Source organism: Lissotriton helveticus, chromosome 2_1 (genome assembly GCF_964261635.1).
Source record: "Lissotriton helveticus chromosome 2_1, aLisHel1.1, whole genome shotgun sequence".
NCBI classification, from domain to species: domain Eukaryota; kingdom Metazoa; phylum Chordata; class Amphibia; order Caudata; family Salamandridae; genus Lissotriton; species Lissotriton helveticus.
The window spans coordinates 1,171,284,027-1,171,303,048 of record NC_136059.1 but is presented as its reverse complement, the minus strand read 5'-3'; the positions used below and the strand labels follow the sequence as shown (position 1 = coordinate 1,171,303,048).

At 46.4% G+C, this 19,022-nt stretch overlaps 1 protein-coding gene across 14 annotated transcripts in view; it reads left to right on the top strand.

Moving 5' to 3' along the window:
• Positions 1-19,022, top strand: part of ANKRD17 (ankyrin repeat domain 17) — a 1,381,421-nt gene that overhangs the window by 322,439 nt on the left and 1,039,960 nt on the right. For all 14 annotated transcript variants that reach the window (XM_078676026.1, XM_078676025.1, XM_078676019.1 and 11 more), the window contains exon 7: positions 17,722-17,816. In XM_078676026.1, the coding sequence (XP_078532152.1) occupies positions 17,722-17,816 (95 nt within the window). The remainder of the gene's footprint in view (positions 1-17,721; positions 17,817-19,022) is intronic.

Sequence of the window (19,022 nt, the reverse complement as noted above, 5' to 3'; positions counted from 1 at the left end):
ATCAGTTGGCACGGAAACAGCTCCCGGGTAGACCGAGAGCGCACTCCACTAGAGGAAAGGCTGCTACCATAGCAATGCTCAAAAATGTTCCTGTTCATGAAATTTGTAAGGTAGCTACATGGCGTTCGGTTCACACCTTCGCCCGCCATTACTGCCTTGATTCTGATACTCAGGCGGATGCCCAAGTTGGTCAGGCATCCCTGAGGAATTTGTTTGGGTAATATCTATATTAGTGTACTGTTTAGAGAGTCTGGTATTCGTCCGCAGGGTATGGGATGGGCTTGCTACTCTATTCAGTGCTTATGACTATTGATGAGTATCCCCTGGAAGAGAAGGATTAGTTACTTACCTGTAATCCAGTTCTCTTCCAGGGGTATACTCATCAAAGTCATAAGTACACCCACCCGCCTCCCCGGGCGAATACCAGAGCTGTCTATTTTACATGTTACCCATGCAGTTATCACACTGTTATACGCCGTCCAAAAGAACTGACCTAACTGTCACCTGTGGTGCATAATGGGAGCCTGGAGGCTCACAGAGGTCTTAAAGGCACGGCGCCAGATTTTTCTTTTGTTACAATGCAGCCTATCTAGGCTAAAGCTGCCTCTATGATCCTGCCTGTTTTTACCTTTGAAAATAAAGGTTGTGTGTTTCAAAGAAAACCAAGGCAGTGTTTTCTTCTTTGCATTGTCATATAATGTTATTTATATGTTTTTATTTACCAAATGTAAAGATTTTACAGGCAATAATGGCAGTTTTGGAGCCTAGTATGGTGTATATTGGGCTGCATATGTATATGTATATGCATATTATCTATATACATATGGTTATTTTATGCGTATTTACATGTATGTATATATATATATATATATATATATATATATATATATATATAGATATATGCATATTATTGGCTATTGCTCCGGGGTCCCGCACGTGGGCGGGACTATTCAGTGCTTATGACTTTGAGTATACCCCTGGAAGAGAACTAGGATTACAGGTAAGTAACTAGTCCATTTGCTCCTTGCTGAACCAATGGGATGGAAAAAACTGGAGGATTTGAATGTATGTACTACCGGGTCACTCTGGTTCTTGCTTCGGCAGTCTTCTGTTTTCGTCCAAGGTTTTGGAATGACCTTGTGCCCACCACTCAGTGCAAGTGAAACAAGGACGGCTGCAGCGCGGTCCGTGACTTCACGGAGGGTGTAGCGCACTGTCATTTCTACACCTGCCCATTGGAAATTGTTCGCTGAGGGGCTGGAACGTTTGGGGACCAGAAGAAGCTCTTGGGTTCAAAATCGCAGGACATAGACTTTCGATCACGTCGCCAATTGCTCTGCACTCCGTCAAACCACTTGGAAATGCCCCATGCAGCACTTACCGGAGATTGGAATTCTGGGACTCGGAGTTTCTATCAACAGTGAGTGGTGAGCGAATATTTAATGAGGGGGCAGGGCAGACTCTGACGAATGGGGAAATCGGCAGGACATTTAAAAGCGAGTGGTCAAGTCGCCTGAACATTTTTAACTTCTGAAGAAGGCTGTCTAGGTCGAAATGCATTATGCCGTATAACTATTAAAAGGTTTCCACTGTCTCCCCTGTGTGGCCTCTGCTGCTTCGTTGCTGGGGGGTGTGTGTGTGTGTGTGTGGGGGGGGGGGGGGTCTCTCTGTGTGTGTGTGTGTGTGTGTCTCTGTGTCTCTGTGTGTGTGTGTGTGTGTGTGTGTGTGTGTGTGTCTGTCTCTGTGTGTGTGTGTGTCTGTGTGTGTCTGTGTGTGTCTGTGTGTGTCTGTGTGTGTCTGTGTGTGTCTGTGTGTGTCTGTGTGTGTCTGTGTGTGTCTGTGTGTGTCTGTGTGTGTCTGTGTGTGTCTGTGTGTGTCTGTGTGTGTCTGTGTGTGTCTGTGTCTGTGTCTGTCTGTGTCTGTGTCTGTCTGTGTCTGTCTGTGTCTGTCTGTGTCTGTCTGTGTCTGTCTGTGTGTGTCTGTGTGTGTCTGTCTGTGTCTGTCTGTGTGTGTCTGTCTGTGTGTGTCTGTCTGTGTGTGTCTGTCTGTGTGTGTCTGTCTGTGTGTGTGTCTGTCTGTGTGTGTGTCTGTCTGTGTGTGTGTGTCTCTGTGTGTCTGTGTGTGTCTCTCTGTGTCTGTGTGTGTCTCTCTGTGTCTGTGTGTGTCTCTGTGTCTGTGTGTGTGTCTCTGTGTCTGTGTGTGTCTGTGTGTGTCTGTGTGTGTCTGTGTGTGTCTGTGTGTGTCTGTGTGTGTCTGTGTGTGTCTGTGTGTGTCTGTGTGTGTCTGTCTGTGTGTGTCTGTCTGTGTGTGTCTGTCTGTGTGTGTCTGTCTGTGTGTGTGTCTGTCTGTGTGTGTCTGTCTGTGTGTGTGTCTGTCTGTGTGTGTGTGTCTCTGTGTGTGTGTGTCTCTGTGTGTGTGTCTCTGTGTGTGTGTGTCTCTGTGTGTGTGTGTCTGTGTGTGCGTGTGTGTCTGTCTCTGTCTCTGTCTGTGTGTGTCTCTGTGTGTGTGTGTCTCTGTGTGTGTGTGTCTCTGTGTGTGTGTGTCTCTGTGTGTGTGTCTCTGTGTGTGTGTGTCTCTGTGTGTGTGTCTCTGTGTGTGTGTGTCTCTGTGTGTGTCTCTGTGTGTGTCTCTCTGTGTGTCTCTCTGTGTGTCTCTCTGTGTGTGTCTCTCTGTGTGTGTCTCTCTGTGTGTCTCTCTGTGTGTGTCTCTCTGTGTGTGTCTCTCTGTGTGTGTCTCTCTGTGTGTGTCTCTCTGTGTGTGTCTCTCTGTGTGTGTCTCTCTGTGTGTGTGTGTCTCTGTGTGTGTGTGTCTCTGTGTGTGTGTGTGTCTCTGTGTGTGTGTGTGTCTCTGTGTGTGTGTGTCTCTGTGTGTGTGTGTGTGTCTCTGTGTGTGTGTGTCTCTGTGTGTGTGTGTGTCTCTGTGTGTGTGTCTCTGTGTGTGTGTCTCTGTGTGTGTGTCTCTGTGTGTGTGTCTCTGTGTGTGTCTCTGTGTGTGTGTCTCTGTGTGTGTGTCTCTGTGTGTGTGTCTCTGTGTGTGTGTCTCTGTGTGTGTGTCTCTGTGTGTGTGTCTCTGTGTGTGTGTCTCTGTGTGTGTGTCTCTGTGTGTCTGTGTGTGTCTCTCTGTGTCTGTGTGTGTCTCTCTGTGTCTGTGTGTGTGTCTCTGTGTCTGTGTGTGTGTCTCTGTGTCTGTCTGTGTGTGTCTCTGTGTCTGTCTGTGTGTGTCTCTGTGTCTGTGTGTGTGTCTCTGTGTCTGTCTGTGTGTCTCTGTGTCTGTCTGTGTGTCTCTGTGTCTGTCTGTGTGTGTCTCTGTGTCTGTCTGTGTGTGTCTCTGTGTCTGTCTGTGTGTGTCTCTGTGTCTGTCTGTGTCTGTCTGTCTGTGTGTGTCCGTCTGACCAAGCTGTTGCCTGCAGTGAGGAGCCCAACACAGGTAAGTATGAATCGCCACTGTTTAATGGAAGGGAAGCGTTGCAAGCAGCCAGAGTGCCTCGACGACATAAAATTCTTGCCGCATGCCCTACGCGTTTCGTGGGTAATCACTTCTTCAGGGGTATATATACATACATACACTTTTTTTCACTGAAAAAACATAGTTTTTAAGGGTGTTCTAGTTAGCTGGACATTTCACTCGTACAAAAGCATTGAAATTCCTCCATTATAGTTAGTTGTACTAACTATAACTCGCGCGCCCGCAATCCACTGCTGATGTCACATATTACATCATTCATGACAAGGTCAGTGAGATCACTGATGACATCGCTGATGACATCATCCAGTGAATGTGGTTTGGTTCGATATTTTAATAAGTATTATATATATAGCAATCTCCATTGAAGACTGAGTGAATGTATAAGTGTCTGGATGGAGGATTTAGTAGCACTGTGATTGACTGTCTAAGTGACTCACTAAATATATGGAATAGTGATTAAACTGTGTGAATATCTGTAACACTCAATCTCTTGTTGTGTAAACTACTACATAAGTTGGTTACTAGCTATGTGAAAGTCTATAAAAGTTATTAATTAGTTAAGTGAGTTTGTATGGGATAGTGAATGTGCGTGTGGTTGGGTGGGAGGTGTGTGACTGTCCAAAGATGTGCAAGTAGTTGATTTAGTAGGTATATGAGGTTAAGACTTTGTGGAAACAGTTGTTTGGGTGAGTGAATCTCTTTATGGGTGTGGTGATGAGTAAATATATTTCTCAATAATACATGTCCAAAAAAGTAGAAATATAAAAGGCAGTGTATGTGACAGTTGTATATAAATAAGTATACATAAGACTCAGTGATTGTATGAGTGACTATCGAAAACTGTATACTTGTAATAGTGATTTTATAACACACTAAGTAGAAGTTACTATCTATATGAATAAATAAAGTGGTGGTTGTATAAGTGTGTAGATTAGTAAATGTAAGTATGATCAATTGTTTGTATAAGTGTGTAGGATGACGACTTAAGCAAATAGGATGTGTGCTGGTGTATAATGTCGATGTAGGTGTATAAGTAGATTTAATAGTGTTCTATTGATCTTTTTTAGCATGTATGAGTGAATCTATAGGTAAGTGATTGAATGTGTGTAGATGTAGGAATCACATGTGGATTGTCACGTGGATGATGTCATCAGTGATGCCATCAGTGATGTCACTGACCATGTCATGAATGATGTAATATGTGACATCAGCAGTGAATAGCGGGCGAGGAATTTCAATGGTTTTGTACGAGTGAAATGTCCAGCTAACTAGAACACCCCGTCAAACCTATGGTTTTTTCAGTGAATATCAAAGGTAGCTTAAATGCTAATTGTTAACTATAACATTTCTGACACCTATGGTTTTTTCAGTGAATTTCAAAGGTTTTGTAAATGACAATTTTTAAATGTATTCATTGTTATATTTTTAACTGATTTACTACATTTTTTGAAACTTTATTTTTAGATATTTTCTTTTTTAAATTACATTATATTTTTATATAAATTGAAAAAATATTTGAAAAAGTATTGAAATTCTAATGTTTTTTTATTCTGTTTTTTTAAATATATTTATATATATTTTATATAGCAGGCAATGATATCCTATGGAAGGAAATTTAAGTTCAGTATGGTTAGAATCACTTTTCAGGATCAGTACTGGGCTCAAAGATGCTGCACAGAGGTCTCTCCTGATAACAGGTGAGTAAATTGGAATTCGTAGTTCGGCTGATTTTAGAGGAATATTTGTAAGTTCCAAAAATCGACACTTGAAAACTTTTTCAGCAAAAAGCAGGCAATGATATCTTATGGAAGGAAATTCAAGTTACTGGTAAGTACGGTTAGAATTACATTTCAAGATCAGTACTTGGCTCAATGATGCAGCACTGAGGTCTCTCCTGGTAACAGGTGAGTAAATCGGAATTCGTAGTTAGGCTTATTTTACTGTGGTCCAGTATATATAGAGCCACTTTCCTACACCATCCCCTCCCTTCACCACTGTGCAAAAGCCCTGTGGCGCGTTTTAGGTTGGGGAAATAATTCCCCTTCAATCCTGAGGGTCCTTAGGGTCCAACTAGCCCACTAGGTACCTCCAGTAAGTGCCACAGAGCTGTGTTGCAGAGAGGTGTAAAAAGTGCAGCGACCTGGACCACCGCTCTGCAACGCAGCACAGTGGCGCTTACTGGAAGCACCTGGTGGGCTAGTTAGCCCCCAGGGGCCCTCAGGATTGAAGGGGAATGATTTCCCCAACTTAAAACACGCCATACGGTGTGTTTGCACACTTCACCTCACCGTGTGTAAACACGCCCTGTGGCCATTTTAAGTTGGGAGATTAAGTCCCCTTGAATCCCTAGGGTCCTTAGGGGCAAATTTGCCCACTAGGTATATCCAGTAAGCCCCATTGCAGAGAGGTGTAAAAAGGGGCACAGCCTGCACTACCACTTTGCGACGCAGTGCAGTGGTGCTTACTGGAAGCACCTGGTTGGCTAATTGGCCCCCAGGGTCCTTCAGTATTGAAGGGGAATTTTTTCACCAACTTAAAACGCGCCACAGGGCGTGTTTGCACATGTCACCTCAGGTAAAAAGGGGTTTGGCCTCTGAACACCTGTCTGGAACGCAGCTCCCTGGCGCATACTGGAGATACCCGTTGGGCTATTTGGCCCTCCGGGACCCTCAGTATTGAAAGCAAATTAATTTCCCAACTTAAAACGTGCCACGGGGCGCGTTTGCACAGTAATGAAGGAAGGGGGCGTGGCCTGAGGTGACTTCTGCAAACACGCCCTGTGGCGCGTTTTATGTTAGAGAATTAATTCCTCCTCAATCTTATTATGGGTCCCTGGGGGTCAACTAGCCCACCAGGTACCTCCAGTATGCGCCAGGGGGCTGTGTTGCAGAGAGATGTTCAGAGGCCACGCCCCTTTACAACACCAACGCAGTTCCGTGGCGCTTACTGGAGGTACCTGGTGGGCTAGTTGGCCCCCAGGGACCCTCAGGATTGACAAGGAATTAATTCCCCAACTTAAAGGACGCCACAGAGTGTGTTTGCACACATGTGAACTCAGGCCCCGCCCCCTCCCTTCACCTCAGTGCAAACGCGCCATGTGGCACGTTTTAAGTTGGGGTATTAACGCCCCTTGAATACTGAGGGTCCCTGGGGTGCAACTAGCCAACCAGCTACCTCCAATAAGCTCCACAGAGCTGCGTTGCAGAGAGGTGAAAAAAAGGGGTGTTGCCCAAGAACACCTCTCTGCAACGCAGCCCCCTGGCCCATACTGGAGGTTCCTGGTGGGCTAGTTGACCCCCATGGACCCCCAGTATTCAAGGGGAATTAGTTCCCCCTCTGCAAACGCGCCAGGGGGCGCGTTTGCTTAGTGCTGCAGAGAGGGGGCAGTGCCTCCGCGGGATGCCATTTTTTTTTCATTGTTTTTTTTTTTTTTTTAAGAAAGGGGCGGTGTGGCCCCCCTTCTCTTCCTATTTTTTTTAGCCCTGGGGACCCCATCCCCCGAGGCATGCACTTTATTTTTTTTACATTTTGGAGGGGGGGCTGCGTTGCCCCCCTCCCCAGGCCACTTATGGCCAAGGGGAACCCCATCCCCGGGCCGGCATTCATTTATTTTTTTAAATTTTATTTTGGGGAGGGGGCCGTGTGGTCCCCCTACAGGTCCACTTATGACTCCGGGGGACTCCATTACCCGGGGCCTGGCCTCTCGTTGGGTACCGTGGGGGGGGTCCCCAATCCCCCCACGTCCCAGCGGGCTCCCCGCCTCCTGCGGGACACGGCATTGCTTTTCTACTTAGGGAGCAGCTAACATACTGCTCCCCATGTGGAAAAGCAATCGCCCTGTCATTGCAAACTACAGTGTCCCGGGGGTGGGCACCCCGGGACACTGCAGGAGCCGGCCCTGGGGGGTAGAGGTCCCCAGTGCCATCAGTGGCTCCAGGCGGGGGGGGGGGGGGGTGTGCGGCCCCCTCCTCACATTTTTAATGCCCTGGGGGGGTGGTCCCCATGGCATGTGGGGGGCTTCAGTCCTATCCCCCCCCCCCAGGGTCAGACTGATTTGCATATAGCCATGTCTGAACTGGGGTGGCAGAGTGGGCTAAAGAACAGTGATGGATTAAACCCAGATCTTTTGACTGGGTGTGAGTGTTTGATTGGTTCAGATGCTCCGTCCATCACCACCCCCTTTTGTACCGCTTTTGGGGGTAAATTAGCAACAAATCGCGGGAGCCCGCACTTTCTTTATTTAAATTTCGGCCGAAATCTCGCGGATTTTATTGATTTTTTTAATTTAAAAAATCCTTTTTTTGGCCCTGGGGGTCCTTGTGGGACCCCCTGAGCAGGCCTAGGAGGTCAGGGTGTTTCTACCCTGCCCCCTTTTTTGCATTCTGCTGTCTTGTGCCTCGGAGGCACAAGATGACTGTCAACATTTCCTGGTTTGGAGTGTTGACAGCCAATTAGCATACAGCTCGTAGTCGGCAGGTGCACGGATCCTGCGCGGCCGTAGATATATATGTGATTTTGATTTTCTCGGGAACTACTGAACAGATTTACACCATTTAACCAAAAGGCACGACTCTGAACCAAGGGCTACCTTTTTGCCAAATTTGGTGTAATTCAGTTCAGCAGTTCGGGCTGTAGCTGCGGTTAAAGGTAAGTATGGGAAATTGCATGGGGAAACCACGTTTTGGGTCCCCCCTTTTGTCTCGACCCCCACTTGACGAATTACCCCGAGACTTTCAGGATCGGAGTGGACTGGAGCTGGCCATTAGTTTTGAAAATTTCGAGAAGATTCGTCAATCTGCGCCAAAGTGTTTCCAAATAGAATGTTGCAGATTTCCAATGGAAAATAGGTCCTCACTATAACTACCTACTGGCGACCGCTAGTAGGTAATGTGTATATGCGTATATGTGTGTGTGTATATATGTATGTGTGTGTATATATGTATGTGTGTGTATATATGTATGTGTGTGTATATATGTATGTGTGTGTATATATGTATGTGTGTGTATATATGTATGTGTGTATATGTGTGTATATATGTATGTGTGTATATGTGTGTATATGTATATATATGTATGTATGTGTATATGTATGTGTGTATATATATATATATATATACACACACACACACACTTTTCTCAAATCTATTTTACCTACTGGTGGTAGCCATTAGGTAGTCATAGTTAGGACTTGATTTCTATTAAAAATCTGTCTTTAGTTGCCTATATCTTTGGCGCTGGTTGACGAATCTTCCCAAACTTTTTGCTAAAACAATCCCTCACTCGCGTCTGCTTGTGTCTGGAAAGTTTTGGGGGTGGGTCATCAAGCGGGGACTGAGAAAAAGAGGAGGGGGTTCCCAAAACACGTTTTCCACATGTTAATTCTCATAGGACCTTTCAAAAAAGCCTACAGCTTGAACAGGAATTACACCATATTTCGCAGAAAGGTTGATTTGTTTACTCCGATCACGCATTCACTTATTTGGTGTAAATTCATTCAGTAGTTTCAGAGATTAACCCATTGTTTTTTACCGTGGTCAATTTTGCCGCAGATTCGCAGGTGGTTCCATGACAAAATTGGGGAAAAAAAAGCACTGGCTCCCGTGCTTCTTTCCAAGGAAGCCCCTGGGTAGGCTAAATCGTGGGGTACTGTATTTTTTAATTTTGCGGGGGTGCCCATGTGGCCCCCCTCGCAGCCCCAGGGACCGCCACCTCCCCAGGCCAAAGAGTGCTAAATTAATATGGGGGGCCCGCATGGCGTCCTGTAGCCCCTGGAACTGCCACCTCCCTGGGACTTTCTTTCCATTTAGTGTGGGGGGGGGGCCCCCGCTGATCCCCAGTAGACCGGGAACAACCACATCTCCGGGGCTAAGTAAACTGTCATGAGTGATGTAATATGTGAGGTCATAAGCACTGCTGAATTTCCATGGTTTTGTACAATTCAAATCTGAACCAAACTAGAACTTTCCTGTAACCTCTGGTTTTGAGGTCTCGTCTAAGCCGTCCCGTAGGGATGGTGGGCGAGATTATAGTAAGGCTTTCGAAAAGTCTACCCAAACTATGGATCGGGTACACTTCCTTTGAGCCAGGCGCGTGCACATCGCCAGCCACATCCCACACCATGCCTCTGCATCAGACTTCAAAGGAAGCCGCTTCCCTGCCCACCCCCCCAATCAGACTTCAAAGGAAGCCGCTCCCACGCCCCATTCCGCTCAATGCCAGTGCTTGTTAACCAATGGCCAACAGATGTGGCCCACCTGGACCTCTCCTTGTGGCACCTTCTAGGCATTTACTTTTTCCCCAAGCGCTCCGCCATTGCTCCCCCTCCAGACTCTCCTGTAGCGCCCTTTTTAAAAAAATAAAATAGTTTGCCTTTTTTTTTTTTTTACGGCCTAGCAGCTGTCTTTTTCTTCCGGGACACTTATTTTTTCAAATGTAGATTTACACGTAGATTTAAAAAAAAAATGTTATGTACAGCTCCAAGAGGGGCGAATGCCATCTTGGAATAAAGAATAGAAAAATTTACGTGGGGATGCATGCATGGACATACATCATCATTATGGGGTGCCTTATTGCCAAAATGCATCCGCGTGCATGCGTGATGATTCCTACATGATTTTAGTCTAATCATGGTTCTTTCCGCTGGTAACAGTTTTAATCATGGTTCTTTCCGCTGGTAACAGTTTGCTTTATAACGAAGGACATATTGGTCAATAACTGGAGACATTTTGACTTTAAAGGGATGACTTTCCCTCACTTTTGTTTTAAATGTAGTATACTTGTAAAGGTAGTATACTTGTAAAGCGCACAGCTGCCCCAGCAACGGGGCGTCCCGGCGCTGTATAACTCTGGGGAACCCGTCCTGGCTTTCCCTGTGGGATGGTCCCTTGCTGGGAGTCCCCAAGGTGGAGCCAGGCATCCCCGGAATTGTTGGGGCCGTTGTGGAGATTAGGCAAGCTAATGCCCAGAGTTGCCGAGTGGAACCCCTGATTAGAGTAAGCACCGAAGCGAGAATTATCGAGTCCGCTGACCAAGGTCCACGACCCTGCCGCGTCGGGAATTGAACCCTGGTCCCAGGCTGACTTCTGCTCTCAGGCCTGCCGCCTCTAACCAGTGAGCCACACTACTCCACTTAGAGTGAGTGAGGTAAAAACAAAGCCGTGGCTGTTCAACAGACAGAACAAAAGGCAAGTGTGGTAAAGCCGCGTGGAACATGAAGTCATACACATGTCACATTTTACAACGTACTTTGACCGAATAGAAAACGCTGCGGCCTGCGCCAGAATTGCTTTTAAGATGAAAGACTCATGGCGCGTGCCGACGATTGAGATTCCAGTCAAGCTTCATGCATGCAAAGCGGATAGGTCAGTCAGAAGTGACAGCCTAGTCAAGACTGCAAGCTTGACTCCACGCCTTCCACGCGCTGTTGGGCGGTGTGAGGCCTAAATACAGAGCTTCTATCTGCTATGCGCGTCCTTGTGGAATGAGCACACAGGACACCGATAAGCACGTAAGACCCCCACCTCGCCTCTCCCCATCTCACACACACTGCACCCTCACAGACTGCACCCTCACACTCTCTGCACCCCCAATGCAACATACACTCCAAATACCACTCAGTGCCACATAATTATATGCTACATAATTACACTGCACTCCATGCAACATACACTCGAAATACCACCCAGTGCCACATAATTACACGTCACATAATTACACTGCACTCAATGCAACATACACTCCAAATACCCCTCAGTGCCACATAATTACACACCACATAATTACACTCTACTGAATACAACATACACTCCACACAATACCACTCAGTGCCACATTGTCTGTCTGTGTCTGTCTCTCTTGCCTGCCCTCATTACCATAGCATCACTCTGTTGCCCGCCCTCATCACCATAGCATCACTCAGGGGCACCACAGCATTAATCTGTGCAATCATTCAACAACAACTGGTTCAAATATGTTCTATCAATGTTTCAAGCTTTATTACAAATGTCACAAAAAGATGTTAATATTTCACTTCTGTTCTTGGATTTCCGTCACAATAACATACACTGAACATAATCTTCACAAACGTTATTTACAAAAGTTTAAGCTATTGCCATTATAAATTACAATAACTTTTATTTAAGTATTAATTATTTAAAAAAATTAAAAGCCATTGTTATTTGTAATATCAATACATCTAAGTCACGTAAATACAACACATATTGCATTACAAATGCTATAGGTGTCACATTTGCGAAAGTTATAACTATTGGCATTGTAAATGACAAAGCTATTAATTTCGCTATTTTCAAAACCAACACATAAATAAAAAATTGTCAATACCAATAGCTCAAACTTTACTAATTCGAGACCAATTGCATTGCAAATGCTTGTTTAATTCAATTTCTAAGGTTGTTTATAATTCTATTTCCTAACTATAACAGCCCTGTACCCTTTGGTTTTTTAAGTGGAAAGAAATACATATGTATGATTTAGGAGAGTAGGGTCTGCTTTCCTATGGTCACCCCACTTTTTGCTTTTTGCTTCACTGGTTTTCGACTTGGATGTGGCTGTGGGCCTGCTAATCAGACCCACAGCCCTGCTGTTCTCTCTCTCAATTCACACCATGTACTTTAGGTACATCACCAATTGGGAATTGGGTCACTCTTATGAGTCCCTGTACAGTGTACCATAGGTACCCAGGGCATAGGTGCACCCAAGGCCTACCAGGGGCTGCAGCATATCTTTTGCCACCCCTGGCTGGCCATCCAAACTGACACAACTGGCTGATCACTCAGCTGGGGCAAGGTCGTGTAATCACCCCTTGCTTAGGTATAGTATTCCTATATCTAACCTTATATCTAGACACATATACACCTATAAGTCACTCCTGTGGCAGGCCTTAAAAATCCTGAAGGCAGAGTGCTTGGTTTTATATGAGATGAGGCTCTAGCATGAGCTGAGCCTGTCTGCAGCTTTCGGAACCATGTCCTTATAGCTGTCTGTTCTAGGATGTAGCCATACCATATACTCTAAAGTGCATTATAATCCTCGCGGTTGAATGCTAACTTTGGTTTGGCTTTATCAAAACATGTCGTGTAAGGTGTCATACGCTTTGGAATACTACCCCCTCGCCAGTTCTGGTGACGGGGGTAGCATTCCACCCTTCTAGAGGGAGCAGACATGTTGTTCCTACTAATCCCGGTTAAAGTTAACCAGAGCCTCAGCATTACAAAATGGATGCTGCTGCCACAGACACAAGTCTGACCTCCTGCTGCTAGGAGTCCTTCCAGCGAGGGAGGCTTGGACAATAGGTTTCCTGTCTTCGGAGGTGCTAGCCCCACTCCTCATCGCACTCCAAGTCGTCGAGGTCATCTAGTAAGTCCAAAGAAAAGGAAGGCGAAAACGCACAAGCACTCTTCAGTTTCTCCCTGTCTGTCGGCAGGCGCTGCGCGGAATTTGGAGCACCACTACTCAAAGGCTCGGTCTCCGGTGCCTGATTCAGGGACGACTCTGCGGCTCCCCCCATTTCCGGGAGCAAGAGCTTCCCCCGCCCAATTTCAACAGTTTTACGGGGCCTTACACCTCGTCTTTGGGCAGCTTGACTCTGCCGGTGCGCATTCGGGCCTCGCGGAGCGGGTCAGGGATCCTGAGCCTTCATTGCTGGCGGCTCTGCCCCCGGGGGATTCCTACAGATCCAGGCCTGGATCAGGATCGACGCCAGTAAATCTCACTCGACATTCCCCGATGCCGGAGACGTCACCCGCTGCTCTGGTAGAGCCCCTGACCGGCACCATCCCCCATCCTCATCCCGGAGTTGGAGCCGGACTGATGCCAGAACCAACGCTGGAGGGTAGTTATGTTCCCCTGTTCATCCCTGGTGTTCCGTATCGAGCAGAGGGTGGTGAAGAGGACCGAGGGGTCGCTGGACCCTTTAACTGACAAGCTTGAAGAACTGGACTGACGAGATGGCCTGGGTGATGCGATTGGTCTGGACACTTCTCCAGATGCTGGCTTGCTTTCTCCCCCTACCGTGGCTACGGAGGAGCAATCGTCCTATGCTGTGGTGGTGAGAAGAGCGGCCGATTTCTTGGCCCTTGAGCTTCCTTCGGTAGCGGTCTGGGCTAACCTCCCGATGGAGGTGCTTCAACCTGCGGTGTCCACTTCTGAACCCCTATTGCCGTTTAACTAAGCCCTCACTGATGCCCTCCTTGGCACCTGGTCCAAGACCAGCACAGGGGCTCCTGTGGAGAGGATGATTGCCCTCCGCCACCGCCCGTCCCTGGGGCGCCCCAGTCTTCCTAACCCAACACCCTTTCCCCGAGAGCTTGGTGGACCAAGCCTCTTCAAAGGGCTCATTTCCTTCTGCCCCTCCAGATAGGGAATCAAAGAAGCTGGAAAGCATATGTTCTTTTCCTCCATCTTGGCACTGCGGTCCGTGACTACCGCGTGTCTCTTGGGGCGACACTCGCATACCATCTGGGATACGATTGTGCAGGTGCTGCCTCAGTGCCCGGAGGAGACCCGGGCAGTTCTCTCCCAGGTAGTGGCAGATGAGTGAGACACAGCTAAATTCCTCGATCAGAAGTGGACTGGATACCACCGACTCACTGGGCAGAATCGGTAGCCCTTAAGCGCTACACCTGGTTGAGGACAACTGGCTTTTCGGGGATGTCCAGTCAACCTTGAAGGACATGCGCTTTGATGGCCATCGGCTTTTTGGCGACAAAGCAGACTCTGTGCCAGATCTATGGGTCTCGCCACATCTTCTCGTCAACTCCAGTCTGCTTTTCGTCCCTTTAGTGGCTACGGAAGGGGCACCCAGCGACGTCCGGCCCAGTCTAGCCACCTGCCCACGCAAGCTGCTCAGCCTCTGCGTGGCTGCGACGTGGGACCCAGTGACCTTGTGGGTCTGGGAGCCCCCCCCCCCCCCCTCTGCCACAGCCTCCAAACCTTCCTAGTTCGACGTTCCAGACCCATCAACGGCCAGTGGGAGGCAGGATTCTCCATCACCTCCTCCACTGGCAATCCATCACGTCAGAGAGTTGGGTTTTGCAAATAGTCCAAAGGAGCTACTCCTTCCTCTTCGAGACTGCCCCTCCCTCCATGCCACCGTCTTTCGGTCGCATGTCGGAGGATCATTAGGTCCTTTTCTGCCAGGAAGTTTCAGCTCTCTTGGTTAAGGGAGCTATAGAGAGGGTCCCTGCGCCCGAAGTAGGCCGTGGTTGCTATTCCTGCCACTTTCTGGTGCCCGATGAGGTCAATGGTCTGGGTCTTATTTTAGACCTCATGGCCCTCAACTGCATCCTCCAGAAAGAGAAGTTCAAATGCTCACGTTGGCTCAGGTCTTGTCTGCCCTCGACCCTGCGGACAGGATGGTGGCGTTGGACTTGCAGGACGCCTATTTCCATATTCCTGTCTTGCCAGCCCACAGTCGCTATCTACGCTTCACGGTGGACCACGTGAACTTTTAGTTCACCATACTCCCCTTTGTCCTTACCAGTGCCCCTCAGGTGTTTACAAAAGTGATGGCAGTGGTCGCATCTCATCTGCGCAGATCAGGGGTTCCAGTCTTCCCCTATCTTGATGACTTGCTGTTCAAGGCGATTTTGCCCCAGGCTGTTGTCCCCCTTCTCTAGACTATGGCGGACCTCTTGCATTCGCTGGGGTTCACTATAAACGTGCTGAAGTCACACCTGACTCCCTCTCAGAAGCTCTTTCATCTGAGCTGTTCTGGATACAGTGCAATTTTGTGCCTATCCCCCTGAGTCCGGGATATTCGGGCTATGAGACCGATGTTTCAGCCTCTATCCCGGATTTCGGTGAGAATGACTCTGAGGCTGCTGGCCCTCATGGCCTCCTGCATCCTGCTGGTGAATCATGCCAGATGACATATGCAGACTCTGCGGTGGGACCTAAAGTTCCAGTGGGCACAGCATCGGGGAAATCTTTCCGACTACATTCAGATCTCAGAGAGAACTGCACAACAATTGCAGTGGTGGATAACAAACCAAGCTTAGGTCAGAGGCACATCCCTCTCCCTTCTCCAACCCCAACCAGATCTAACAGTGGTGACAGATGCATCATTACTGGGATAGGGCAGCCATCTGGGAGAGGTGGTGATCAGAGGCATCTGGTCTCCGGCGGAGTCCAGGCTCCATATCATCCTGCTGGATCTCCGGGTATTCCGGCTGGCACTGAAGGCATTCCTTCCCTCTCTCAAAAGGAAAGTGGCGCAGGTGTCCAGTCAACACCACCGCCATGTGGTACTGCAACAAACAGGGCGGGTGGGGTCGTGGACCCTGTCAGGAGGCTCTGCGCCTCTGGACATGGCTGGAACATCAGGACATTACCCTGGGGTCCAACACCTGGCGGATTCTCTGAATGCCAGGGCGGACGAACTCAGCTGTCGGTGCTTGGTCGATCACAAATGGCACCTTCAGATAAAACCTACCCTTGGCAAAGAAGTGGACAGGAGAAACCACCCTTACCACCACCGTCAGCCAGGGTCTGTGGTGTTTGGTTCTGGGGTAAGAAAGGCATTACAAGGACCTGATATTTTGGAGATGGTCCCAACCAACTTACATAAGACATCCTGTGCACCACTCACCTGTTGTTCCAAAAGATCCATAATGTGAAACCTATTGCACATTAACTTCCACGCCTTTTTTAAATGTCCAAGACACACCTAAGATAAGGGTCCCTAATGGGGACTGGGGGGCTTTTACGCCGGAAAGATGTTAGGCAGTCGTCTATCTCGGATGTAGATAAAATGCCCCGCACCTTGACTACAATCATGCTGCCTTCCACCCCAGTGCCTCATAGATTTTTTACAATATTGATAACCTGTACTTAGAAATGAGTTCCCCAGCAACCTATTTCGTTCATTCTGCACATCAGTTACCGTTACATATGTTCAGCCAGTACACCAGATTTTAATCCACTATTTTGTATGAAAATGTCCCTTTTATTATTTATTCATTGGGATATCTCAGTTTCTGCAATATGTTGGAAAAATCCATCTCGTATTTGTTTCTCGAAGACTCATTATGACGATTCACATTACATAAAATACATATTTTTGTATATATACATATATATATATATATATATATATATATATATATGTGTGTGTGTATATGTATATGTATATATATGTATATATATATGTATAGTTAAGAGTTTTCAAGAAAAAAGTGTGATATTCATTTTTCAACTTCTTGCATAAACTGAGTTAGCAGAATGAATAAATAATTAAAGGGAAATTTCCATACAAAATAGTGCATTAAAGTCTGTTGTACTGGCCGCACATATATAATGGTGAGTGAAGATGTGCAGAATGAACAAAATAGGTTGCAGGGGGATTGTTTTTGAAGTACAGTTTTTGCCCTGCTCCAGAAACCTAAATCCTATTTGCTGGGCTTCTGGTTCTATGTAACAATATTGATATCCTACATTATTCAGTGCAAAACTTGGATAATTAAAGTCTGCTGAAAGAAACGCAGGGTAATCCTGAAAAGGGCTCCAATGGAGGACTGCACAATTTTGCCTAGCCATGCAGAATACTTTAATCACAGTACACACTTACATTGAAGTCTCACAATGCCAACTTCCCCACTCAACACACTTTGTTTCTATTCCCACTCAACACGCTTTGTGTTCTATTCAAAAGATGAGCAACTAAAAAAGATCCAGTGCAGGAGGAAAAATAGTTACGTATAACTCATTCTCTCTTGTATTATCATATTTAATAGATTGCCTTCTCCCCTTTTAGGCTAGTAAATGATGTGTGTGGTTCTGAAATCTGAGTTGCCTTGGCTTAAAGGCTATCCATTTAATGATTGAAAGAGAGACAGACTAACATTTGTTGAATGTGCTCCTAATTTAAAGTATACTCTTGGTATTGTCAAACTATTAAATAGTTAAGTTCCGTTTTCCAGAATTGAAACTGAATGTTGAATAAATGTGCATATATATGACTCGTGTCAACAGAGAACAAGCACAGTTTGTAATAAACAACTAGTTTAATTTAAATAATTTTGGCCTGGTTCACCCTGTGATGGCCTGCAAAGGTTATTAGTTGGTTTCTGAATGTTGGTAGCTGTTTTGCAGTTAGCATTAAATAAAGGGACATGTTGGGAGTTCTAGCAGTGTGTCTACTTAAGTTTTCTTATCTATATATCTTCAGCTATTTATAAATTAGCATGTGAACTCTTTCTGGGTAATGAGAAATAGTTTTTTTCTTTTTTTTTTCTACAGGGCATTTGGAAATGGTGAGATTTTTGCTGGAAGCTGGTGCAGATCAAGAACATAAAACGGATGAAATGCATACGGCTCTCATGGAAGCTTGCATGGTAAGTTTTTTGTTTTTTTGTTGTTGCTTTTTTTCGTTAGTTCCGTACGTAACTAGAAAAACCATCTAGCAGTGTAAGCTGATAAGCCATCAGAACTGCTTGTTTTGATGGATCATTTTTACCTCGTATTCCTCATCTTCTGACTGTCCTTCAGGCCCCAAATTGCATCTGAAAACTATTTCCCCAGAAATAATAGCTCTCCAGCTACACCAGGTGGTTCCATTCGGCATCATCTGCCATTCTCTGGTGTGACACCATTGGTGTATACAAAGCACCAACTGGCAGTTGGCTGTGCCTCATTTATGCGGATCTAAAACTTTTCTTGCTTCCTCCGCTTTCGCCGGCAAGTAGATCAAATATTTACAAAGATTTCAGCATTTTTAACCCTGTTGCATATGAGACGATTGTCTTGTTGGACTTTCCTGAGTCTGCAAGTTGTAACTTGTATCTGAAAAAGACCCCATGACCTACAACTCTTGTTCCTTAGTAAAATTAAAGGCCATCAGTGAGTGGCAAGCCAAGCTACTTTTGGCCAAAGCCTGCATTGAGATACCCAAGCATTTCCCTTCTACTTCAGGTAAGTCCCCGGATGAGGAATGATCTCCCAAGAGATGTTATCATAAAATGCGGCAGAGAGGAAACATTTACTTCCATGTATAAGCAGTCCAGATTCTGGCAACATTCAGCGTCTCAGCATCATTCTCCATTGCTAGGCTCCTCGTAGTCATTGGAACCAGTTCTTTCATTAAAGATGAATGCAGAATTTTTTGTCTTAGTTGGCTAACCATGTACAGGTTGAAGCCTTCTGGATAGCTATATTCGATCTCTTCAGGTTTTCTTAGTTAACATTTGAGCTACTCCCCAAGGTTGTACCTGATCCTGTGGGCCTGATAACGCATGGAGCTTTGATCCCTGATGCCACCGGACTTCTATCATCCTCATTCTCCGACCTTAGTGCCTCCAAATAAATCAATGCCCTTCATGGGTTGGCCCTTGAATGTTCAGGGCCACTAATGCTGTCGCACTTGTGCACTTTGAGCCGCTGTCAGAGCTATCCTTTACTAATTCGAATTATCTGACTGGCAAAATCGAAGGTTGAGGCCTGTTTTGATGACTAGTCCTTGGTGCAGTCTTTTTAGAGCCCATAGTTTGGCATGGATGGAAGAAATTTCTGTTTTAACTCCAATGTTCTTGGCATCCTGGTGT